This window comes from Scyliorhinus canicula, chromosome 14 (genome assembly GCF_902713615.1).
Source record: "Scyliorhinus canicula chromosome 14, sScyCan1.1, whole genome shotgun sequence".
Classification (NCBI taxonomy): Eukaryota; Metazoa; Chordata; class Chondrichthyes; order Carcharhiniformes; family Scyliorhinidae; genus Scyliorhinus; species Scyliorhinus canicula.
The window spans coordinates 143,851,837-143,877,104 of record NC_052159.1 but is presented as its reverse complement, the minus strand read 5'-3'; the positions used below and the strand labels follow the sequence as shown (position 1 = coordinate 143,877,104).

The window sequence follows — 25,268 nt, the reverse complement described above, 5'->3', positions numbered from 1 at the left end:
GATAAAACTAAACACCTTACTAACATGGTGAAAATTTAGGTGCCGGCAATAAGTGACAGGAATCCACTTTGATGCCAGCCGTTGCATGTCAAATAGAAATAATGGTGCATATTAAGTATGGCTGATTTACCCTGGCCCTACAGTATTGAACTACACTATTATTTTCCGTAGTCATTAATTTATGACATTAATGCCATTCACTTTCCAATCCCTCACCTAAAAAAATGGATAAGGAGAATGCTAATCACAACATTTTATGCCCAATGTAGCAAAAACCTCTTTAAGAATGATGTCTAATACATACATTGCATTCGTACAGTCATCTTAAACTACATTGAAACAGTTGAGGCCACCCTTAACATTTCAAAGTTCTTGAGTCTTCGAGGGGCTGATTTAGCACAGTGGACTAAACAGCTGGCTTGAGGCCAGCAGCGTGGGTTCAATTCCCGTACCAGCCTTCCCGAACGGACGCCGGAATGTGGCAACTAGGGGCTTTTCACAGTAACTTAATTGAAGCCTACTTGTGACAATAAGCGATTATTATTATTATATTTAAAGAATCGTTTCGCTTTTTGCATTTCTGAATCATTGCAACCAAGATACATGAACATTCTTCCAATAAATTGTCCTGGCGTGGGCAGCATGGCGGCGCAGTGGTTAGCATTGCTGCCTCCCGGCACCATGATTCCAGGTTCGATCCTGGCTCTGGGTCACTGACCCTGTAGAGTTTGCACATTCTCCCTGTGTTTGCGTGGGTTTTGCCCCCACAACCCAAAGATGTGCAGGGTCGGTGGATTGGCCATGCTAAATTTCCCTTTAATTGAAAAAAAATGAATTAGGTACTCTAAAAAATTTTTTTTTTTTTAATTGTCCTGGGGGCGCACGGTACTCCAAGACTCGTAAATAATTCAAAGAGTGGCGCAAAGGATTTACCACTGAATGGTAGGGCACAGGAGGAATGACAACATCAACCACTGGATGAGCTAAACCGAGATATCTTCAATAAGGAGTAGTGGAAAATAATTTACAGCTTTTGGACACTCAGATGCCTGATTGCAGTTACAGAAAAGTCAACTGTTTACACAACTTGTCAGTTTTTAAAACAATAATTCCACCAACACAGAAAAATCCAAGAAATGGATCTCTGAAATGACAGCCAGCAGGTGGCAGAGTATAAAAGTGAAGAGAAGCCAATTGGTGAAAAAAAAACCTGAAACCAACATTAACCGAAATTGCCGTGCATGTCTATTCCTCTTGTGCCAAAATCATTTTGCTTCAACCTTTTAAGGTTCACACTAGGGTACATCCTTCCATCTTTTTAAGTTACAAAGCAACTTGTATTTATGCAGATTCTTTGCCTTTAATACATTAAAATGTCCCAAGGTTCTTCAAAGGAGCATTATAAAGCAAAAGTCCATCACAGAGCCACATCAGGTGATAGATTTAGGGCAGGCAACCAAAAGCTTGTACAGAGGGATAGGTTCTAAGGAGCATCTTCAAGGTGAGAGAGATAGGGAGGCAGAGAGGTTATATGACGAAATTCCAGTGCTTAAAAGGTTTTATATCAATAAGCATATTTGTAGAAAGATTTTGGCATTCCTGTGTGTTACAGAAATGCCGACTGCATTTAATGATGTCAAAAAGGAGCAGGATCAGAGAAATTTTATTTCTAAACATTCCTATTAATTAGCTTAAAAGCACTGAAAATAAGCTTAGGCTAGTGCACAATAAAATCAAGACAGTGCAACGTTCACAGTATATGGATTCCCTCCAATTAATTAAACAGATGTTTACATACCTTTGGCATTTGCAAGGCTGTAGTCAAATCCTTGAGAGTTATTGCCACTCGCACTCCTGTTGAAGGCAGGAGCTGTAAAAGGACTGGAAGGAGGTGTCTGAGGTGCCTGATCGAATAGTAGTTGTTCTGTGAAGGAAAACTATTTTAACCGTTTTTGCAAAAAATGTGAATTTAATGAGAATAGCTCACCTCATGTTGAAAACTGCACTTGCATTTGTGGTCAAAATTCATTAAGCGTCATGCTGACTAAAACAGAGGTTTTCTGCAGCATTTCATCTCCCTCAAAAAAACGTTTGGGGTTACAAAAAGATTTAGAGGCATGAGCTTTTCAGTTTCTGTTAGAATTAATCCAGAATACCTTCTGGCTGGAAGGGTGGTGGATAAAGAGGAGAAAAGAACAAAGCAACAGAACAATCCAATTTGTGCTTAAGGGCCCTAGGCCTTTTGACAGATCGATGAGCTTTGAAACAACTTTAATGGTGAATTCATATTGGGAAAGTGTTTTGCATTTGAGGCCAAAAAACAATTTTATAAATTTGGTTTGCACTCTTGGTAACATATTTACTCAGTGAGACATACCTGAAGGCAGCATGTCCTGACTTGAACAAATTAGGACAATCTTGAAATAAAACCTGTCGATTCTTTACCCATTTATAATTACCCATTCATATTATTAAAAAAAAACAAGTGGTAAACAAATTACATCACTTCACCTGGCAGGCAGCAATGCAAGCTGAGGGATGTTCTCTAAATAGAAGAAATCCACACTTCACAGCCTTAAATTTTGGTAACAACCAAGATGAAGAACTGTAACAAGTTACCAATTGCAGGGTCGGTTCTCCAAAGGTGCCCATTGCATAGCTATGGATGGTTCTGCTGCCTACTCTATCATGGTCAGACATCCTTAAACAGTGGCAGATCCATTACTCTAGTGTTTTGGTGCCTTCAAGCAACTCTTTCAAAAGAATAGAAGACTCTGCACTCATAACATGCCCATTAAGATATGCAGACCTAAAATACTGGATTTGAATTCAACGATTAAATCGCTGTTTATAGCACACATTCCCACAACATCTCTGTCCAAAGTAAAACACTGAGTTTATCCTCCTCCAGAGGTCAAGTAGGGCAGGAGTGTTAGCTTCGCTTCCAGACTCACCCAGCCCCAACCTAGCACCTTGCTATGTGTCATTGCAGGGAGATATTAGGAACTTGTGTCCAGAAACGGGGCCCAAGATGCAACAGGCAATTTAGGGGTTTAAAAAGACTGCTAGCAGCCGAGTCAGAGGGATACGGCCACAGCCTAGTTACCCTTTCCCATTCAGACATAACCTTGTTAGAGGGAATACATAGGATGCCCAGGTTCAGCCAGTATGATCCACTCAAAATATATAGTAATTTGGGACAACTTTCTCAACCTGCCCTGCCACATTCTATCCTATCAGAGTCTGATGACCTATTTGTCCGTCAAGGGATTTTGTATAAACGGGAGTGGGCAACCAGCCAAGATAATGATAAAGGATTCAAGTGAGGCCACCTCAGGGGAGAACCTTTGTTTGAGGGGGTGGGCAGAGCTTAGAGGGAGAGGAAGAAATGCTTTTTTGAACAGTTACACAAAACAGGCTGTGGAAACCAACCAGGGAGATTATGTAAGTTGCCACTGAGGCAGGCTTTGGAAAAGAGTTCAGAATGAATACCCCTACCAGAAGGAAAGTTGCTTCGTAAAGTATTGCCTTTGAAGGCCTGTGAAAGTGGTATGAGAGTTGCATATTCTGTTACAGTGTTGTCTAATGGGAACTAGTGCCTTAAGGGTAAGAAACTGCATGTTATTGGTTAGTGTTAGAGCTGAAGTAAACATTTCAATATTGTTTTCTTTTCTTTTAATAAAGTTTATTTATAAAATAACCAAGCCCTATTTCTTATATTATCACTCCTAGGATGAATCGATCTTTCCGCACCGCATCAAAAGTTTAAAAAGTTATGGCCTCTTGTCCAGCCTCTTAGCCATTGTTGAGGGCAGAACAGGCGTCCCTAACAAATGTGACTGACCAAATAGGTATGGTGTGTTCTTGGTGGGGTCCCCATTGCTAAAGGAAGGCTGTCACTGATCTGATGGGAAATGCTGGCAGTTCTGCTGCAGTACTAGGGCAGCTGAAGGGACAACAGCATCCTGACGCCTCATGAGATCCAATTTGTACATTTATGTGCAAGATCACAATGAAGAACAGTTTAACCTTTCAATTGAAAATATATTTTCAAAATAGTACTGTGGCCAGAACGTTTCTGAATGAAGCGACTGAATGAATTATGAGCACTTACCTTCTTCATGTCTTAGGTACTGGTTACCACCTCGGTCTCTGGCCAAGGACCAGGCCTCACCATCACCGCTTTCACAGAATTCCACCATACTGTTCTTATCAAGCTGGATCCACGTACCCTCATGATTTGCCACCTATTACACAAATGACACTTTTTGTCCCGCTCCACATTTAACAGCAGAGTTTGGGTGTCTGCAGAGTTGAGGGCGTTTAAATATTTAACATCTCAGAATTTAAAATTCCTTAGCTGTTGCAGCTCGCAATTATTTGGAAAATCCTTTCTTAAACCTACAAAATGGTTACAATGAGATATAAATAAAAATACTGAATACTTAACTAAATAAATTTGGATCGTGATAGTTTATTGATTTTCTCAAATTTTAACCATTGACTGCTTAAAGGCTACTCTGAATTTAAACACAATGGGCTGGAATTTGCTGGAGCAGGGCATTTCATTGCATGATGGGTTAGTTCAGACTTCTTCCTGCAATCTTTAGCTCAAAATGTTTTTGCCCTGCAAGTTGCTGGAAGTGTGAGCTGATGATGTGTTCAAGGGATCTTGCCTTCGCTGACTGGCTCAGTAATTACTGTCCATCCCTAATTGCCCTTGACTGACTGAGTCAGTGGGCCATTTCAGAGAGGATTTAAGAGTCAACCACATTGCTGTGGATCTGGGGTCACATGTGGGCCAGACCAGGTGAGAATGGCAGAGTTCCTTCTCAAAAGGACATGAGTAAACCAGATGGGTTTTTACAACAATTGACAATGGTTTCATGGTCATCATTAGACTTTTAATTCAAATTCCACCTGCCATGGTAGAATTCAAACCCAGGTTCTCAGAGCCTGGTCCAGTGACAATACCACTGCAACACTGCCTTTCCTTAATTACTATGAAAGGATTCCGAAATAAACAGAGTAAGGACAGAAAAAAAAGAGGATGAATTCAGTACCAAATTAGGTACAGGAAGAGAAATAAAGGGAGGGAAAGAGAGAAAGAGCAAAAGTAGAAGAAAACAAAATTGAAAATTTGACATTTTTAAAAGCTCCAACAAATCACAACCCAAAGGACAGACACTTCACACTTTTAATTGTTAACTTTTTGGGTCTAAGAGATTGATTGGCGGTAATGTTCCCCTGCAGGCTGGAAATGCGCAGTCAAGCAGTGACCTGGAAGGTACTGCATAGGCTACTCAAGATGTTTTGACATCTAAGATACTTGCTGGAATTCTCCGGTCGTTGCGATTCACTTTTCCCCCAGGCAACGTACCCATGCCCGCAGAGTTCCCGGCGGCATCGGGTGGTTACAATGGGAAATCCCATTGACAAACAGCGGGAAGGCAGAATCCCTCCGCCAGTGAGCGGCGCGCCACCGATAAACACTCGGCTGGGTTACGGGAGAATCACCCCCACGTGAAAAAATGTAAAGGTCATGCCCACACTGAAATAAAGTGGTTGTACACAAAGATTTGAGGGGGGACAATGGTTGGCAGCCATTAATTATTATACAAATGACACCTCTGTCCCTTTTTATACATAACAATAAATTTTGGGTGTCTGCACAGTCGAGATTGTTTAAATATTTTACATTGCTACCTTTTCTATCATTTCTACCTGTCTTCAGCTCTGAGACCTCAAACGTCAACTCAAGCTTCTCTCCGCAGATGCTGTCTGACCCAGCATTTCCTGTTCTCAGCAATTATTCTTTAAACGGGTATCTACACTATTATTGGGCTTAACTATGTGGCGAGTGCAGTGGGCAATTAAGTACGGAACTGCAGGAAATTCCTGGAGATTGGGCACAAGATGCCTTTCTCGCAATTCAACGGTTACGTCTTCCTTGTCACGGGTTGCTGGCTGATTTGTGCATCGACAATGGTTTGCACCATTCACGTGCCGTTATTTTCTTTGCAAATTCCAGCCCAATAGATTTTTTAAGATTGTGATCTGTTAGAATTGTTTTTCATGTACACACCATTCTTAAATACTTCTTAAAATACCACAGTTAGAAATAATAAAGATTTGCGATAACAAAAATTTGATCAGAGTAACTACAGGATTTGAAATGTGTGAATTATAGTTTTCACTGTTGCACTTGCTTACTGCAACTACTAAATTTAGAATAAATTTGACACAGTTACATACACAAAAATGTCAGATTCTGCAAAGTAATTTCAGTAAAATCTATCTTATAACACAATTTAGATACCTAGTTTTGGCATTCAAATTATAAAAGGAACAGCCAGAAGACAAGAGATGATTGCAGCAATTTGTATAATACACAGGAATAGAAGATTGTATTAATGTGTCATTTAAAGAATGTGATTAACGTGATTTATAATCAGTTAAGAAAAGTAGTTTCTGAAGGGTAGAGTACATAAAAGTAAATCAAAGCAACAGGTCATATTGAATCATAGGATTTTGCAGTTCATAAGCAGAGTATGCACCTGCAGATCACCAAATTTGGTAAGCATGGTATAAAAGCTTCTACGGTTTGTCATAGTACCCAAAGGCATCAATGTCTATTTTCTTTAAATGAAGAAATTATACCAATACCAGATGTCCTCCTATAATATTATGCAAAAGCTTGAGAAGACATCAGTTTTGCAGCATTTGCTCTAATGTGTTGATTGGTACCTGCAATAACACACTTTCGTGAATCCATACCTCGCCTAATGCCTTGACTCTGTTCCCAAGAACTAACATTCCAATGGGGATACCTCTAAGGTTAGGGCAGCTCCTGATGTTGTGCCCTGAAGGCCCAGTCTTCACTACCTTATATACTCCTGGTCCGCCTTGCAGGAACATCTTTTCCTGCTCTTTCAACACTACTTCATGGGACCGACGTGAATTTACTTCTCTGAAGTAATCATCAGTGATGGATTTAGGCTCCTGGAAACAAAAGCAGATATATTTATTGTGCTAAAGCATTTGAATGTATTTTTTTTTAAAGCAGGTGTATATCATAACACAAATTCTGGGATCCATGATTTGAAGCAATGTGAATAGCATTTACACCACAAAGCATTAGAAGAAAGTCTGTTCTGTAGGGTAGAAATTAACTCTCTTTGCTATTCACATGCAAACACAAAATAAACCTGAATATCTAGAGTCAGAAAGAAACCATGTGGCACAGCAAAGTACCCTAGGATCCCACTAATTGTTTCTAAATTGTCGGATTGTTCACCTGACATCCACTGCTGGATAAGTCGAAATTTCTTCCAACTAAATACTGTGAAGGTCAAAGTCATTGTCTTCAGTCTCGTCTCTGCCACTGAATTCAGCCCTCTCCCTGAAACTATTTTCAACCTGCGCATATTTGGCCCCAAAATGGGCTTTCAACCATATATGCCTGCCATCATCACATTGCCCAACTCTGCATTAGCCCATTTGCTGCTGAAATTCTCATTTATGCCTTTGCCATCTCTCAACTATTCCAACTGACTCCTGCTGGGTATTTTACACCCTCTTACCAAGACCTGTTCACCCCTATACGAGCTAAGCTAAAGTGGCTCCCAATGGCCATTTTTAAATTCTCTTCCCAGTTTCAAATCCCTCCATAGCCTTGTTCCTCCCAATTTCTAATCTCTTCCAGGCGTCCAACTCTCTAAGCTGTCTGCAATCCTCCAATTCTGGTCTCTTGAGTATCTCTAATTTTAATTGCTTCACTGATGGTGTCTATGTGTTTTCAACTGCCAAGGATCTAAGTGCTTTGGAGTTGGGTGGAAAAACAGGGAATTCAAGTGGTGCAGTATAAGGGGATAAGTAGTAATTAAACTTATCATCAGGTCTTAAGTTGGGCAATCAAAAGCTGCTCTTTTGGGTAGTTACATTCCTGAACAGGAATCAGCTGAGTTGCACATAATTGTAGCTAGTAAATTGTCCAACTGGTTGAATCTAGTTTCCAGAGCATTGGAATTTGAGGCCTATAAATGGGGAAGCCACTCAGTGCTGCTTGTCTGCACTGCGAGTGCTATTTGGTAAGAAGAGAGTGCTTTGGAGTTGGGTGAAAAATTAATTAGTTCTAGATATGGCAGTTAGAGGGGTAAAATGCTTCACTTGTGAGATGTTGGAGGTCCGTAAAGCTTCCAGCATTCCGGACAACTACACCTGCAGGATGTGCATCCAATTGTAGCTCCAGGGTCCAGGATTTTTCTGAACAGGCAGGGGGCATTCTGAAGGGGGAGGGTAAACAGCCAGATGTCGTGGCACACCTTGGTACTAACCACATAGGCAGAAAGAGTGACGAGGTCCTGCAGCAGGATTTCAGGGAGTTAGGTAGAAAGTTAAAAAACAGAACTAGGGTTATAATCTCGGGACTACTCCCTGTGCCACATGCAAGTGAAGCTAGAAATAGGAAGATAGTACAGCTAAACATGTGGCTCAACAGCTGGTGTAGGAGAGAGGGTTTCAGATATCTGGACTGTTGAGATCTCATCCGGGGCAGGTGGGACCTGTACCAAAAGGACGGGTTGCATCTAAACTGGAGGGCCATAAATATCCTGGCTGAGAGGATTGCTAGTGTCACTCGAGAGATTTTAAACTAGTGTGGCAGTGGGTGGGAAATGGAGCAATAGGTCAGAAGGTGAAATATCCGAGGAAGATGTTGCAAAATACAGCGGGACTGGTGATCTGAAATGCATTTATTTCAATGCGAGAAGTATAACAAGAAAGGCAGATGAACTTAGAGCTTGGATTAGTATTTGGAATGATGTTGTTGTTGCCGTTACAGAGACTTGGTTGAGGTGGAAACACGATTGGCAGCTGCAAGTTCCAGGATTTAGATGTTTCAGGCAGAATAGAGGGGATGTAAAACGAGTGGGGGAATTGCACTACTGGTTAAGGAGAGTATCACAACTGTACTGCGGGAGGACACCTCAGAAAGCTCATATAGCGAGGCAATATGGGTAGAGTTCAGAAATAGAAAGGGTGCAGTCCAATGTTTATTGCAGCCTCCCAACAGCCAGCGCAATATAGAGGAGCAGATATGTAGGCAGATTTCAGAAAGGTGTAAAAGCAACAGGATTGTTGTGGTGGATGATTTTAAATTCCCCAATATTGACTGGGACTCACCTAGTGCGAGGGACTTGGATGGGGCAGAGTTTGTAAGGAGCATCCAGGAGGGCTTCTTGAAACATTATGTAGATAGTCCAACTACAGAAGGGACCATGCTGGATCTGGCATTGGAGAATGAGCCCGGCTAGATGGTCGAAGTTTCAGCAGGGGACATTTCGGAAGTGACAGAATTCAGTAAGTTTTAAGGTACTGTTGGATAAAGGCAACAGCAGTCCTCGGGTGAAGTCCCCTCTGGTTCTTGACCCTTAAAACAATGAGAACAATTTATCTCTAGTTACTAAGGCTCATCAACGTTTGGAGCGCCGATATCCATTTCCTCTCAATCTTCTCTAAGAACCCCAGCATCATAATCTGTCAAGATAAACCAAGTACTTCATCCTTGAGATCATTCTAGAGTGTGTACCCAGAATTGGACACAATATCCCAGCTGAGGACAACCTGCATTTTATAAAGGTTCATCATAACTTTGTTCTTGTACTCTATGCCTCTATTTATAAAGCTCAGGATCCCATATGCTTTTTAAAAAAATAACTACTTTCTCAGTCTGCCCTGCCACCTTCAACAATGTGTACATATTCCCCCAGGTGTCTCTGTTCCTCTGCCCCATTGGAATTGTACTCTGTGATGTATATTGCTTTGCCTCATTCCTCTTATCAAAATGTAGAACTTCACACTTATCTGCTAGCTTCTTTGACTAAAAGCATCTATAGCTATTATAGCAACACAATTTTATGACCAACTCCTTTCCAGAAAGTTAGTTGCACCACTTCATAATACATGTAATGAGTAAGTAGCTAACATCTTGGAGATGACAATATTATGGATATCCAGAAACTTTGGGTGAAATTTTTACAGCGGGGGTGGGCCACAAAATGCAAGGAGCCATTCAAAGCTGCATTCACTTTTGCGGGACAGGAAAATCCTGCCAGCGGGAAAGGCGAGATAATTGCGGCTTTTATGCTGTGCTTGTATATCAAGGAACAAAAATCTGACGTGAAAACCATGATCAAAGTCATATTGTACAAAACAAATGTCAAGATTATCAATATGTAGGTGTATCATGAACTTATTTTTAGCAAGGTTGATTTTTTTTAAAAACCATTTATAATCTTTAATTTGTTTAAAAAGTAAAAGATACTTTCTTTGAGAAGCCAAACATTAACCACTCATGTTTAAACTTACCTGATACCATTCAGTCTTGGAAATCCATGAAAGGATATCCACCTCCCTGACGCCTTTGCTAGCATTAAAGACAATCTAATTAACAAAGTTTAAGACAAACTTGGATAGGATCCCAACTAAGATGCCAGGATATTTTGATGAAATTTGCTAATTTATTTAAAGCTTTCATCATGTTCATGCCAAAACATTCAGTCCTTTTTAATTGAAATGTTCACATTATATGCCTGATCAGGGAACAAATCCTAGCCAGTGAATCGAACAGAAATCCAACCAGCCGTATATCTGGCTTCCATCTGTTCTCAACTGGTTTACTAAGTAAGGTAGCATGACTGAAGAAATTTAATGGCACATTCTTCATCTTGGAGCAAAGCGTCACCCTCCTGTAGAGTAAGCAACCAATAGCACCGGTATCCAAAACTATTGTGGCAAATCACCTATCCACCCTCCCATTTGATTAAAGATCAAAAATGCTGCAAAAGCAAAGAGATGAGATAAAACAGGGCAAATAGAAAAGACAGGTTGAAAATATAAATATTGTGAAATAAAAATTCAATTATCAGCATTTACTTTTATCAGTATACAAAGCAAAATTATGAACCATTTTTTTCTTGCCAACTCAGAATCTGCTAGATAATGTCAGTTTTGCAATATGCCACGGGTGGAGGAATTTCTTCGCTCAAAAGGGTTGAGTCTTTGGAACTCCTTGCCACAGAGAGCTGTGGAGGCAGAGTCCTTGTGCATATTTAAGGTTAATATCAATAGATTCATATCAGTGAGGGAATCAAGTGTTAGGGGGAAAGGGCAGCAAAGTGGACATGAGGAATGTCGGATCAGTCATGATTCTATTGAATTGTGGAGCAGGCTCAATTGGCCAAATGGCCTACTCCTGTTCCTATTTCTTAAGGCCTGTGTGTATGGCAACTGAAAGCTCTAGATAGATCTCGATGTTACATAGCTTGCTTATCTTGTCTGATCGGCTCAAGCTCACACTCAACAGAAAGCTGAGTTTTTCATTCAAAGAAACAAAACCAGAACCAATCACATCTGTAAGAATGGTTGTTTAGAAGGCAGCATGGTGGCACAGTGGCTAGCACTGCTGCCTCACGGCGCCGAGGTCCCAGGTTCGATCCCAGCTCCGGGTCACTGTCCGTGTGGAGTTTGCACATCCTCCCCGTGTTTGTGTGGGTTTTGCCCCCACAACCCAAAGATGTGCAGGCTAGGTGGATTGGTCACGCTAAAATTGCCCGTTAATTGGAAAAAATGAATTGGGCACTCTAAATTTGAAAAAAAAAAGATTGTTTAGAGCCCTCGCAGCATTCATCTTGGCTTCCCAAGTACTCCATTCTAAACCCTGATACTTAATGCCTTAACATTAATTTTTCATAAAGAAATAATTTTTAAAGGGAGGAAGACATAAGGGAATCACAAAACATACCTCATTCCTAAAACAAGCTTTTCACTGCATGGACATGCACCATTCTCAAAAGGCCTGGATGAATCTGTTGTATTTCTTTTGCCCAGGCCTTAACACTGCTTCATTCAAGCATGTGGCCTTCCGGGCATGCTAACATCCTGCATCCCACCATCCCTCAAACATATTTGGGCTTCACATTCTAACCTCAACCAGGCTGCTGCCAAGAGGGCCCAAGGTCTCACCTTTCTTACTTCTGTGGGCCTAATCCTGTGTACCAACAGCCTCTGTCGGAGTTCTCGGAAGTCCCAGGTCACTCAACCTTTCAGATCGGATCCATCATCTGCAATTCCAGTCTCAACCTCTCCTGTTCACTACTTTATGTGAGCAAATCCAAAGGGAAAACCCCTCCTTCACACCCAAGTCCAATCTTGCTTTTCCAACCCTTTCACCCAAGTCCAATCTCACATTCCCAATAGCTCCTGGTTTCCTAACTTTGCCTTTCCCATGTGTGTTCACATAACTTCAAGACAATGAGTTCCAGAAGATCCAGTATCCAACTCCAAACTTCTTGTTGAGTGTTCTGATCTTTGAAAAGTATAAACTACAAATTGAATACATCACGAAAGAGGTCAGAGCTAAGTTGAGAGATTGGGGAAACCTGGACATGGATACAGCAGAAACATGTACACAAAAAATGAGACAAATAGAAAAGGGAAGAGAAGTATGCAAGAGAAAGGAGAACAGAATAGCTAAGTTGGATGAATCAACAAATCAGTCACAAGAGGTACAATTTTAATTCGACTTTTCTCCATGAACGGCGTGGGAGATAATTAGAATTCCAAAAATTGTCAATCATTCAAACTTAGTGAACATAGTAGATTTGAGTAGTACATCATCTTCAATTATTCATGGTTGACAATAAAAAAGGACAAGTTTTTTGTTTTGTGTTACTAGGTGCGAGATGAGTCAACTTCAATGGTGACGATTCAGGGAGGAAGAAAATAATACAGGGTAGAATACTTCAGAGTTTAAAAATTATTCAGAGAAGCTTTGAAAAAACAGACAAGAAAAGGTTAAGATGGAAAGATAAATTTTAGGCTATTGAGGAGAGCTACCAATCAAATGGCAATAGGTTTTCATGGTATCCAATGCAGAAGTGGAAGAAATGTTCTGCAAGAATATAATTTTTTGGCAAAGACAAATTACGTATTTTTCAGTCCACTAATTTCAGCACAGCAATATCACTTATTCAGCAAATCATATACCTCAAATAAACTGAAGAGAATACAAGGTGAGAAAACTGTAAGAGATTCAATATCGTCAAACTTAAACATGAACTTGGTGCATTAGCATCCATATGGCCGTTAACACAAGTCACAATTGGTGTACGACGTATCACGCGATACGAACTATGCACAAATTCAATAATTATTTTATTTAGAACAGAAATGTTTAAAAACACAAGTTAAACATTTTCTTTGCAATACACATATTAAAAAAGGCAGTTATTTCATTGCTCCCCTTCCAGGAAAGTTACACTATACTGGAAACGTCAAGGTGAAATCTATGCCCCCATCAAAAGCAACTTCTATTTGAATGTCCTTATGGATGAAAGCAAATGTGAAAGCAATTTGCACAAAGTAAATAATATTCAGGAAAAAACCTCTCAGTAATGCACATAATTGTTTGAAACAAACTGTTGAAATTTAAATTAAATTCTTGCTGATAAAATGAATAAAGCACAATATTGTACAACACTGAATGTACTAAACTAGTACCTCTCTTTTGACTTTTACTTGACAAAACCAATTACAATGTAAACCTCAAATCTGTCATTTTTGCATTGCACATGACACAATCTTCCTCTAATCTTGCAACACAGAAGTGCCAATATTAACAAAGAAAGTCATATGACATGCACACTAGATACCTGTAATTGGACTGCTGGTAACAAACCAGAATAAATGTGACTTCCTTGAGAAAATCATAATCAACAGTAGTAGTGTTTAACTTTCACTTCAAAACACCCCTGTGTTGCTCGATTCCATTAACCCGTATGCTGCCATTGGTGAACAATTTGTGAGTTTAGATATTCTTACTAACAATAGTGTGTTTTACTGAAGATTGCTTTACTGCATGAAAGCACAGTTTAATTTCTTAGATGTTAGGATAAATTAATTCAATTCGTGTGCGAACAAAAATTAGTTGCAAAAAATACACTACATGCACACACAGCATAAACATTTACAAAAATGCAAGATAAACTATATTAATTTTGTCTGTGGCGGATTTAAAGCTGAACAGGGACACAGCTCAAATTTTTTTGCTTCTAAAATAATTCAGCTTATATTACAGTATGATATTGCCAAAAGTTATCAAAATGAATTGCAAGTATTTTTATTTCACAAAAGACTTTAACTAGTTGAAAATACTTGATTTCATTCCTCTTGGCATTCTTTTGCACTCCTGCCATGAATATTGGTACAGGTTAATAGCCCAAGCTGCAGGTTACTAAAAGCCCCATCAGGGTTAACTGCTGCTAATACACTTATTCAAATATATTGCGCTGCTCTTTATTATTTCTGTTTTAATTTCTGGATTGCATCTTTTCTTCCTTTTTAATTTCACAGAACATGAAGCCATTCTACAAATAAGACTTTGCAGTGGAAACACATATAACTGGGGGCATATGCTTTAATATTGTACTTATCCATGATTTATCCTCTTCTATGACTGTCAGGAAAGATGTGGCACGGCTGATAATACACCACAGTACAAGACCATATAATACTAGTCTTGGGAAGGAAGGGGAACAAGGGAAGAAGAGGGAGAGGATACACTGCCTTTTTTAATCATTTTAAATACAGTCCAAAGCCATTTGCAATCCTATGTATCGATTATCATGCAAATATCCAATGAGTACTTTTCCCATCAAATAGCAATGTATTATTTACACTGTAATTCTGGGAGCAAACCAGTTAAGGCAGTTAGGGCAGCACGGTAGCATTGTGGATAGCACAATCGCTTCACAGCTCCAGGGTCCCAGGTTCGATTCCGGCTTGGGTCACTATCTGTGCGGAGTCTGCACATTCTCCCCGTGTGTGCGTGGGTTTCCTCCGGGTGCTCCGGTTTCCTCCCACAGTCCAAAGATGTGCGGATTAGGTGGATTGGCCATGATAAATTGCCCTTTGTGTCCAAAATTGCCCTGAGTGTTGGGTGGGGTTACTGAGTTATGGGGATAGGGTGGAAGTGTTGGCCTTGGGTAGGGGGCTCTTTCCAGGAGCCCGTGCAGACTCGATGGGCCGAATGGCCTCCTTCTGCACTGTAGATTCTATGCAAGTCTATGTAAACAGTGATGAGTTTGTGGGGCAAATTAAGAATTTTACCCGAAACTTAAAAGTCTTTATTACCCACCAGACCTAGTAACGATAAACTGTACTCTTCCCGCACTCCTCCTTCCATGATTAACATATCTTCAACACAAAATATTGCCCAACCCTTAAATGGGATGCTGCACTAAAGTAGTCTCTATGAGACCACTCCCTGCAGTATAAAAGGTATTGTACAATGAAGCAGTGATTTGGTTGGCCAGCTGATCAAATATTTCCTTGAAAATATTTAGTCCCAGTGTAGCCACTATTACAGCCACTGGTATGTATTCAACACATCATGTCTCTTCATCACTGCTAAACGTCAGAACTTGAATAAGCAGTTTATATTAATGAACCGTGAAATCATTTTCCTTCTCTATTCTACTAAGCAATGTCAGTATTCGTGCTAAGTGTTATCTGGTTAAATATTGCATTAGTTTTGTGCAGCATTAATTCTCCTGTGTTTTAAAACAAAAAAGTCCCTTGATGGAGAGAACATTCTGTCCTTTCCATCAATGAGCTTTATGTCTCATTGAAGCATAGCTTCCCAAATGAGCGCTCTCTTTGCTTCGGAACTAAAGAAATTACGGTATCATCCAAATTGTAACAGTTAAAAGTTAAGGCTGAAAGATACAAGCAAATAAATTTTAATTAATGCAGATTTTAGTAAATAGTGTGAAACAGTGCTCACAGACAGCAAAGGGGTTAAATTGCCATAACAGGCATTTCTTATCATTGGCACCTTTACTTACATCAACAGGGACCAGAAGGCTCTTGCCCAGGTGTTGGTTAAAAGAGAGGCACCAGGCTTCAGTGTAACCATTCATGTTGGGTACATACTTCTTTACAGTCTCATCATTCAGTCTTAGCCATACACCATCATCATTGTGGATCTATGGGAAACAAGCAACAAAAACGAGCCATGCCCTCCTGTAACTGCCCCAGAGCTAAAAAGGACTATGAGGCTCCAGCCTAGAGAGAAGGTGGGTATCAGAGGCTACATTTTAGCTTTTAGTGAATTGAAGAACAATCTTCTTTACATGAATGGCAGACTGATAAGCAAAACAAAGCTGGGGTCAAATCTTTCATTCTACAAATAAATGCTAATCTCACTTCTGCTCAAACTGGCCTGAATAGATGTGAGGAAAGAAACCCATAAGGATGGTAACATGGTACATAGAAACCAGTAATGACAGTATAAAGGAAGGTCAAGGAAATAAATTGCAACACACACTTGTTGCACAATGCACTCTGGTAACTTTGTAATTTGCCCTCACTGCTGACATAAGATTAATGCTTTCATTCAGTTTTAATGTACTTTGAACAAGCACAATTCACCGTACTTGCTGAATGCATTAAAAAAAACTTCTAAAACCCCACGATGTGTAATTGTTTCCATTGATCCAAAATGCTAGAACTCACTACCCAACTTTGGTTCTTCCAATTCTAACCTAATCTGAATAAAATACTTCATTTAGTCTGGAGGAAGTTGGAAAAAGTATCAGTGTTGCTGCATATGCAATATGTGAAAGAAAGTCTTCCATTGCGATGGCGGTTAAGATAAATGTGTGGAAGGCTCCGTTTTAATGAAGAGTCCAATTGTGTTTCTACTATTCTATTCTTCACCTGTGTATATCATTGCCAATATCTAGATCACCCATTTATATTTGGAATTAATTTCTATACAATAGAATGTGACAAGTTTGAAATCTTTCAAATGAAAGATTTCTTCTCAGTGCCATTACTAGGTGCTGATAACACATATACATCTGAAGACCTACAAAACCAAAACATTCCTATTCTGCATGAATATACAATGAATTACTGTTTTTAGTACAGACCTTGCCTGCAGTCAAAACAGAATCTAGAATCCAAGTGATAAGCACTTCCGCTCACAATTGCATCAATTTATCTAAACTCAAAAATTGCACCCGATTTTTTTATTGGATGACTGTACAAATGGACAGAAACGTTGACAATATTCTCTCAAGTAGATAAGAGATGTTCCAGGATTTTTTAAAAATTTAGGCCACTTTAAATACATATCACAACAATCACATATGAAGTGATATATTGCAAAGCCTGCATGTCAGCAAATTCTTAACGATGCCCACTTGCAGCATTTCCAGACTGCAGCCTCAAAGTTACTTGCATGTGTGTCAAAGCAAATCAAAAATGAAACTGCATATACAATCTAACTGTTCCTGCAAAAATTACTGAAGCTTGTGATGTACAGGCTGCTAACTTTAATATACTATTGCTGATGAATGTTAACTCTTTAAAAATACTTCCCCGACATTTATGCAGAACTTTTTTAAATTCCTGGTCTACGACACCTCCTCTTAAGTAATATTTTTTTTACCTCATCATTGAAAGTGATGGTTCCATTGACCTTCACTATGCCTATCTGCTCACTCTGAAGAGAGGGATGGCTACGTATACGAAGCCCTGCACTGTCCTTTGTCACAAATTTGCGGACCTGAGAGAAGTAATGAAACAGCAAGACAAAGATATAAGAAAAAAGTTGTTCAGATTAAAAGCAATAGATTAAACAGGTAAAACAGCTGAGGATTAAAAAGTTGACACTGACAGAGAGAGATTTATTTGCTTCAAGGAGGAGTTACAGGACATTGGCTAATTCTCCGATTCGATAAAAAATTTGCTCCAAGGACATGATTGGTCCAATCGAGATCTAGCAAGACAAACTGATACCCTTGCATACAAAAGCAATACCTTCATGCTTCAAGTTGCATGTAGAAGTGGTCATCAAAATTTGTTAACTTCATACAGGCAGGAACCAAACAGTACACAAGCATCACAAATTACCAAAGTTTGCAAAGAGAGCACAGCCATGAATAGAATATGTGGATACAGTTATAATGCAGGAGTTATGATTTGACAACCTTTCTTATTGCCAATACTAAAATAGAGTGAACACAAAAATCATCTTCTGTTGTTCACAATACCTTCACAATGAGAAAAACCGAAGTGCCAGCAATCTTATTGCAGCAAAACCCAGTTATGCTGTTATTTTATTTGATAATTCATACGCAACAACATACTTTGTTTGGTTGCGGTTCAGCCTTTGGTTTGACCATTTGAGATCCTGGTGGTATCATCCCTTTTGGTGGGTCTTTCACTTCCACTTCTAGGCCCGCATCTGTCAAATGAGAAGAAACAACAAACTTCAACGGCCAAACATACTACACATCAGGAAGAATTCGAAAACTACAAGTCACTCTTTTTAAAAATCTAGGTATTGCAGTAAGAGGATGTGGAATTTGGAAATACAGACTTAAAAATGGTTTAGAAAAGCAAGTGATTTAATATAACGAAAGACAACACCATCGAATCAGCAGATAATCAACGCAAAAGTCGTAAACTGGAAGCAATATCCTCAGTGAAGAATCAGGGGTGGGTTTCTCCGTCCCACTGTGCCAGTGTTCTGGTGTGGCATGCCGTGGAGATTTGCCGTTTCGCCGATTGGTCAATAGAGTTTCCCATTATGGGGTAGCCCCACACCATCGGGAAACCCCCGGGCTGCCGGCAAAACGGAGAATCCAGACGGCGGAGAATTCAGCCCCAGGTTTTCATGCTATACATCACAGAAAATTAATTACTGCCGATCTAAAAATAGATCCAAAATTGCAAAACGAAAAATCGGCCTCAAAGGAATGCTGTATTTTACTGGACCACACAGTGCTTCAAACTTCCAAAGTTCTGTTGGTGGGAAACTTAATGCAACAATCTCAAGATGCAGCATCAAAATAAATGGGTAAAAAGCAAGCTGAAAGTAGTTTCAAATTCATCTAAAGGCCACTAAGGAAATTGTCTTGCATTCCTGTACTGTATTCCTAGATTGTGATTTGCCTGTAGCTATGAACGTAACACAACAAATTTACCTGTTTCGATCCCATCTATTGTGACATGGATACTGTAAAGACCTACAGCTCCAGGTGTCCAGTTTGCACTGTAGGTTCCATCATTATTAGCCCGAATTAACATATTTTCACTTGGCCTGAAAAAGTTAACCAATAAATCAGTCAATAAAGCCATTAATTTTGGAGGCACTTTGGACCAATATTCTTTGGTTTAAATTTGTTGTCTTAATTTTACCTTTTAGGGGTGGGAGATGCAAATCGAAGTTCTTCAAAAGAATAGTTTTCATATGCCTGTGTGAAGAGCAATATAACATGATATCTACAAAGTATGTAATAAAATGGTTCAAAGGGCGGCACAAGGCGCAATGGTTAGCACTGGGACTGCGGCACTGAGGACCCGGGTTCGAATCCCGGCCCTGGGTCACTGTCCATGTGGAGTTTGCACATTCTCCACATGTCTGCGTGGGTTTCACCCCATAACCCAAAAGCTGTGCAGGTTAGGTGGATTGGCCACGCTAAATTACCCCTTAATTGGAGAAAAAAATAATTGGGTACTCTAAATTTATATTAAAAAAATAAGATGGTTCAAAACTACTAATAAATCAAACTGCCCAGAGTCAGGTCACGCAGGCAAAAACATGTTCACACCAACTCACAAAACACTAGCTTTCCATTTTAAACCAGGCCAGAGAACCAAACCTAAAGGGATAATTACTCTGCATCTCACTGGAGCCAGTTACCTGGGCGCAGATCAGTTTTGGATACCTGTTGATGAGGAAACGGTTTGTGGTGATATCAAAATATTGACAAATTATATAACTACCTTCATCATAGTGATTGCAGTATATCGAGCTTCTTTTACTATCATTGGTTCGTAAGATGCTTCCAATTTGGGAGATGGCAATCCACCAAATGTCATATCCATACTTGAAACAGAAATTGGTGGACTGCCAGGAATACGATGCAGTTTTTTAGTGTTCTCCTGCTGCACAGATTTCTTTTGAGAAAGAGGAACAGCTTTCACCTCGACCTGTTAAAAGAAAAATGACCAAAATTACAAATTTCAATTATTTGCTCAAATTCCAACCTGGCACAGTTTTCATCAGGGGAGCTCCTCATTTTGCATAATGAATTCCAATAGAGGCGAATGCATTGTAGTTTATATTACACTGTTCCCATACATTGAATTGAACATCCAGGACGAAAAATAAAGAGAGAAATAAAACTGGGCACCATCTTAAACGTTGTTTTCCTCCAGTGTTGTGCAGCACAAGAAGCACCGGTGAGCTGCATTTATTAAAAAGCAAGAGCTGTTGTGGCAATCAAGTTGGAAGCTCACATACAAGGCCAATTAATTATGGCATACTAAATTTCCAAACTATAACATATAATTCACTCTCCCACCGAAAGATAGATGACAATTTATTTTTCAAACAACCAGACCCCACATAATGCTCCAAAAATCTACCCGATTACTGGGCATATTAGTTTTTAATTCAACTCGCGATGATCAGAGAATGCAAAAAATCTGAGTCGTCAAGTCAGACACAGAATCCAGGTCCCCCCCCACCCCCCATCACAAATTCACCATGCCCTGGCCCTCCTCAGTTCTGATCCTGGTTTTAAGAGACATTTCAGATATCTTCACTTAATGCTGATCTTATTTTTAAAGAATAAAAGTTAAAAAACAAAAGGACTGATGTAAATCTGCTAATTTAATATAAATGCAAATGTTTCTCAAAGCAGGATATTTGCAAATCCTACACGATTTAAAAATTAATGTTATCCCTTTGAATGAGAGGTCACAAAGGTTTATCCAAGACTGTCCTGGATAAATACATGGGCGGCATGGTAGCACAGTGGACAGCAATGTTGCTTCACAGCTCCAGGGCCCCAGATTCGATAGCCGGCTTGGGTCACTGTCTGTGTGGAGTCTGCACGTTCTCCCAGTGTCTGTGTGGGTTTCCTCCGGAGTAGCTCCGGTTTCCGCCCACAAGTCCGAAAAGACATGCTGTTAGGTAATTTGGACATTCTGAATTCTCCCTCTGTGTACCCGAACAGGCACCAGAATGTGGCGACTAGTTTTTCACAGTAACTTCATTGCAGTGTTAATGTAAGCCTACTTGTGACAATAAAGATTATTATTATAAAGAATTGTTAACTGATGTGCAAGTTGCACATAACCATGAACAGCTATAATTACATTATCTTTCATTGTAAACTCCAACAGTGGTGCATGAGTCAGCCACTCATCTTTACAATACTCATTTCATGAAAAGAAAAAAACCCAGGTGCTTGAAGAGAAACACCATTTGCGAATCTTCAAGCATCATTGGCTCACAGGACCTGCAGAAAATTCTCACTATTGAAATTAGGAATTTCTGTTTAGGTCCAAGGTGTTTTCCCATTCCCTTGTATCATCCGGGTAGCATTTTCCAATTCTTATCAATATATGTGGATTTTTAAAAACATATGTAACTTTGTGTACTCAAAACATTATTAAATTAGGTTTGTGCTTTGATCATCCTGTTTCCAGATTACTTTATACCTTCAGGTTTGGTACATGCACTACATCTCCATATTGGTCCTTAGTCTGAACGGTGATGGTAGCAGGCCAGCCGCATCTGATGTAGTCCTTATTCAATATCAAGGAGGTTTTCTGAGGATCTGCATAAGAATCTGGTTGAAGCCACCTAACGCCATAAAAGAAGTAGTAACAGAATTTGCAAATAAACTTTAACAATGGCACCATATCCACCATAGTATTTTATGCATTAAATCTATGTATTACCTTGCAAGTCGTCCACCACTAGACCCAGATAAGCAGGCAATGAAGTCCTCTAGGAAGGAATGCTCATTGCTCTGCAGTTGGAGGGGAAGATTACCTTCTAGTGCCTCCAAGATAGTCGGTGAATGCGACAAAGCCAGGCCCTTTCCTAATAAACCAGCATGATTTTTACAGATCTGGTAAAAGGAAGACACAGGTGAGTAAGGTTGAGAAAAATGATCAGTAATTTAAATATAGCAACTGAGAACACACCTGTAGAGCTGATTCTTCAAGAATTTCAAGATCCTCCTCTAGTTCATTGCCTATTCAAACAAAGATGATTTAATAGAACAGCAGTACAATATTTCTTGCATAATTAGCTTTCATTATTACTCTTGGCTAAGCTGAAAGACATTAAAACACAATCAATATCTGCTAAGGCCTATTATCCACCAATAATCTCTACCGGATCCAGAAAAACAGTATAGTCAAAACGTTGTGCAAAACCCATATTTTTGACCGACAAAGTAAGCGTCCATACCAACAGGGAGTGCAAGGTCTTTTTTCATTAGTGACGCCGCACACATACTTCCAAGGTATGCCAATTCCTTTTCCAATTGTAGGATTCCCTGCAAAACAGACATTTTTGACAGTTGTCTTGGTTTCAGCAAATATCCAACTTGAAGAAGATTTACCATGGGAGTAATAATAATTGGAGAGAAATAAGGATCAGCAAAGTTGGCGGTTTACTTCGCCAAAGAGCTGGTGTAACCTTCAGAAGGTTTAGGAAAACTGAGTTTAGAAGGTAAATGATGAAATGAAACTCCTGCCAAAAAAACAGATTTTAATTACAGATCTTGGAAATTTTGGACGGCCACAATATGCAACAGAAGTAGGTAACATTTTGCCCTGTATGAATGGACACATGCGGAGACAGGAAGGAAGATGCATGTGCACTTCTTGATTCAGAAGGCTGCCGAATAGGGTTAACAATACTATTTGAAGATAATCCTAGAGGTTTGGCCAGATGGGATCCGACCATGGCCACCTGCCTTCCGATCCTCATCCCACATTCCATATACTCCATCTAAAGATTGGTGGATTGAAGCTTATTTGTCACAGTTTTAACGTGCCACTTTTATCTTGTACCATCAAAGTTATTTGGGTCACTCAATTAACTGTCTCTTTTTTTTTTTTGGAAGTAGCAGTACAGATTGGAAAATCTTCCATTAGTTCACTGGTCTATTTGTGTTAGGCATGGAGGAATATTCAGTAAAAGGTATGTTTTGCAATTTAAGCAAATAAATTCTGGTTTGTTTTTTTAAAAACATTTCCTACTTTGATTAGTATTCTCCATTCATTTCAATGCAGCATTTACGGATGAAATAATTAAAGTTTGATTTCTTTTAGATGAAATGTTAAGGATTTGGCCAACTCAATTACAGAATGCGTTCTCATAGACGATATTCCATCAGGTACACTTTGAAAAATTACCTCATCAGGTCCAGGACTGAATTCGTAACCCACAGCAACACATTTGAAACCGTAAAAACAGGACTTCTCATCTTTCACATAGTCTGATGCTGTCTCCAAAGAGAAAATCACATCGTTTCCTAGAAAAATCACATTCAAGTCCAAATCTCAAAATCTAATTTTGCAAAGTAAAATCCATGACTGCTTACATGTATTAAAACTCAATTAAATAGTACAGTTTCCACAAAACAGTAATCCTCTTTTCTTCCCCACACACCCACCATCTTAATTATATTCTTAGGGCACAGTTCTACTGAAGGTAACATTTGGTTTTGATGGAGTAGAAGGCTTTTCAATATTCAATTTCTCAAACTTTTTCATTTTTGTAAAATAATGTAGGGAATGTTATTTCAATATCTTAATGAAGGCAAATATTAAAATACTACATTCATATCCAATTCTTGGAAGACGTGTCACCTCAACTGCTGAGATCAATGAAGGTGATACAAGGAGTGTAGAGTAATCATGACTGTGTTATACAGTTATAAAATAATGTGATAAACCAAGTAAAAGGATGCATTGAATGTTAATATTTGACAAAATTGGAATTTGGGAAAGTGTATGGGTAGGTATTAACATGCTACATACGAAGCACTTGCTTTGTTCACTTTTTAAAAAACATTTCCCTGTTATTCACCATTCCAGTTTCAGTTTTTAAAATATTGCTTTGTACTCTCCAACTTTCACCCTAATCTCTAAGATATCTGATTTTCCTTTCATTCGACCCATGCATGGTGGCCCAAATTCTTTATCAGAACATGGTGCATCCAGTGGAGACAAGGCTTTGACAAGGGATAGTCAAAGATGTCAAATGAAAAAGCTCTCAAAAACTACTAGGTCCGATTGGACTGAAGTTTCTATTGTTGGCCACAGAGATGTCAGTCAAGCGTGATTAAATGATATTTCAGACCAGCCAAGGTCACAAAAGTAGCCTCTGCTTGTGGTGTAGGGCTTGGAGAACCAGTCAAATTGCAACTGAATTTATTGACGTATTGTTTTCCTATTAATGAGAAGGCCTATGAGGCTCTATCATATCACGGCAATGATTCAACTGTTTTTTTCCTGCGACTCGCAGTGGGAGTTTTATTACCCATCCATTACAAACTAAGCAGGGCCCATATGAAAGATAAAACAAAGCGTGCATCTGTTAAAAAAGAAATGCAAAATTTTCTTCCCATACCTGGCAAAACAAGGACTGTTGTAGGCCATCCAGTAGAACCAGAAAACTTTTTCAATTCTATCCACGAATTAAGACCATCATGACTTGTATTTTTAGGCCCAAATCCAGAGCTTTGGAAAGTTTTATTTGGAATCAGCAAACGGAGCACATCCTCTGGCTGGGCAGTACCACACAATGGGTCAAACTCAATAGTCATCCATCTGACACAATCTGGAAAAGTTACCTAGGTAAGAAACAAGCACTATTATATTGATGTTTGAAACAACAGGTATTTGAAGGATCTCGGGATACGAGTTTTAGTCCAACCCAAATGAATAGGATTACTGCCTCCATAAGGATTTTAGTTAAAATATATTTGAGCAATCTTATAATTTTCTTCTAACTGTAATTAAGCACAACTTTCACAGGTCAGATGAATGACGGTAAAACTATCATACTCCGCAAAGCACGAAAAGGGATATTTAGCACATCAAGCCCATTCTTATATAATATCAGGCAATCTGCTCTTTTACATTAGTTAACCTTTATGATCATATGACCCAAGAGTCTACATTTATTCTTTCAGTCAATCCAAGACATGCTAAGCAAATTCTCAGGTCTAACTGTACATCCTGTACCAAGCACTTTAGCTGTATTTTTACATTTCCAAAACCTCATCAGGTCAGCAACTATTACATTTGACACTTAAGAATGTGAGGAATCAGAGCAGCAGGAGGCCATGTGACCATTCAAGCTCAGTCCATATTAACTATGA

At 39.3% G+C, this 25,268-nt stretch overlaps 1 protein-coding gene across 1 annotated transcript in view; it reads right to left on the bottom strand.

Annotated features, from left to right (window-relative positions):
• The window catches only part of mycbp2 (MYC binding protein 2), a 212,614-nt gene that overhangs the window by 62,062 nt on the left and 125,284 nt on the right, over positions 1-25,268 (bottom strand). Inside the window, 15 exon segments of the mRNA XM_038817780.1 lie at positions 1,799-1,924; positions 4,115-4,247; positions 6,778-7,002; positions 15,906-16,046; positions 17,516-17,632; positions 18,216-18,313; positions 19,056-19,171; positions 19,270-19,325; positions 19,858-20,064; positions 21,583-21,727; positions 21,826-21,998; positions 22,075-22,124; positions 22,343-22,430; positions 23,296-23,414; positions 24,515-24,737. Of these exon segments, the coding sequence (XP_038673708.1) occupies positions 1,799-1,924; positions 4,115-4,247; positions 6,778-7,002; positions 15,906-16,046; positions 17,516-17,632; positions 18,216-18,313; positions 19,056-19,171; positions 19,270-19,325; positions 19,858-20,064; positions 21,583-21,727; positions 21,826-21,998; positions 22,075-22,124; positions 22,343-22,430; positions 23,296-23,414; positions 24,515-24,737 (2,017 nt within the window).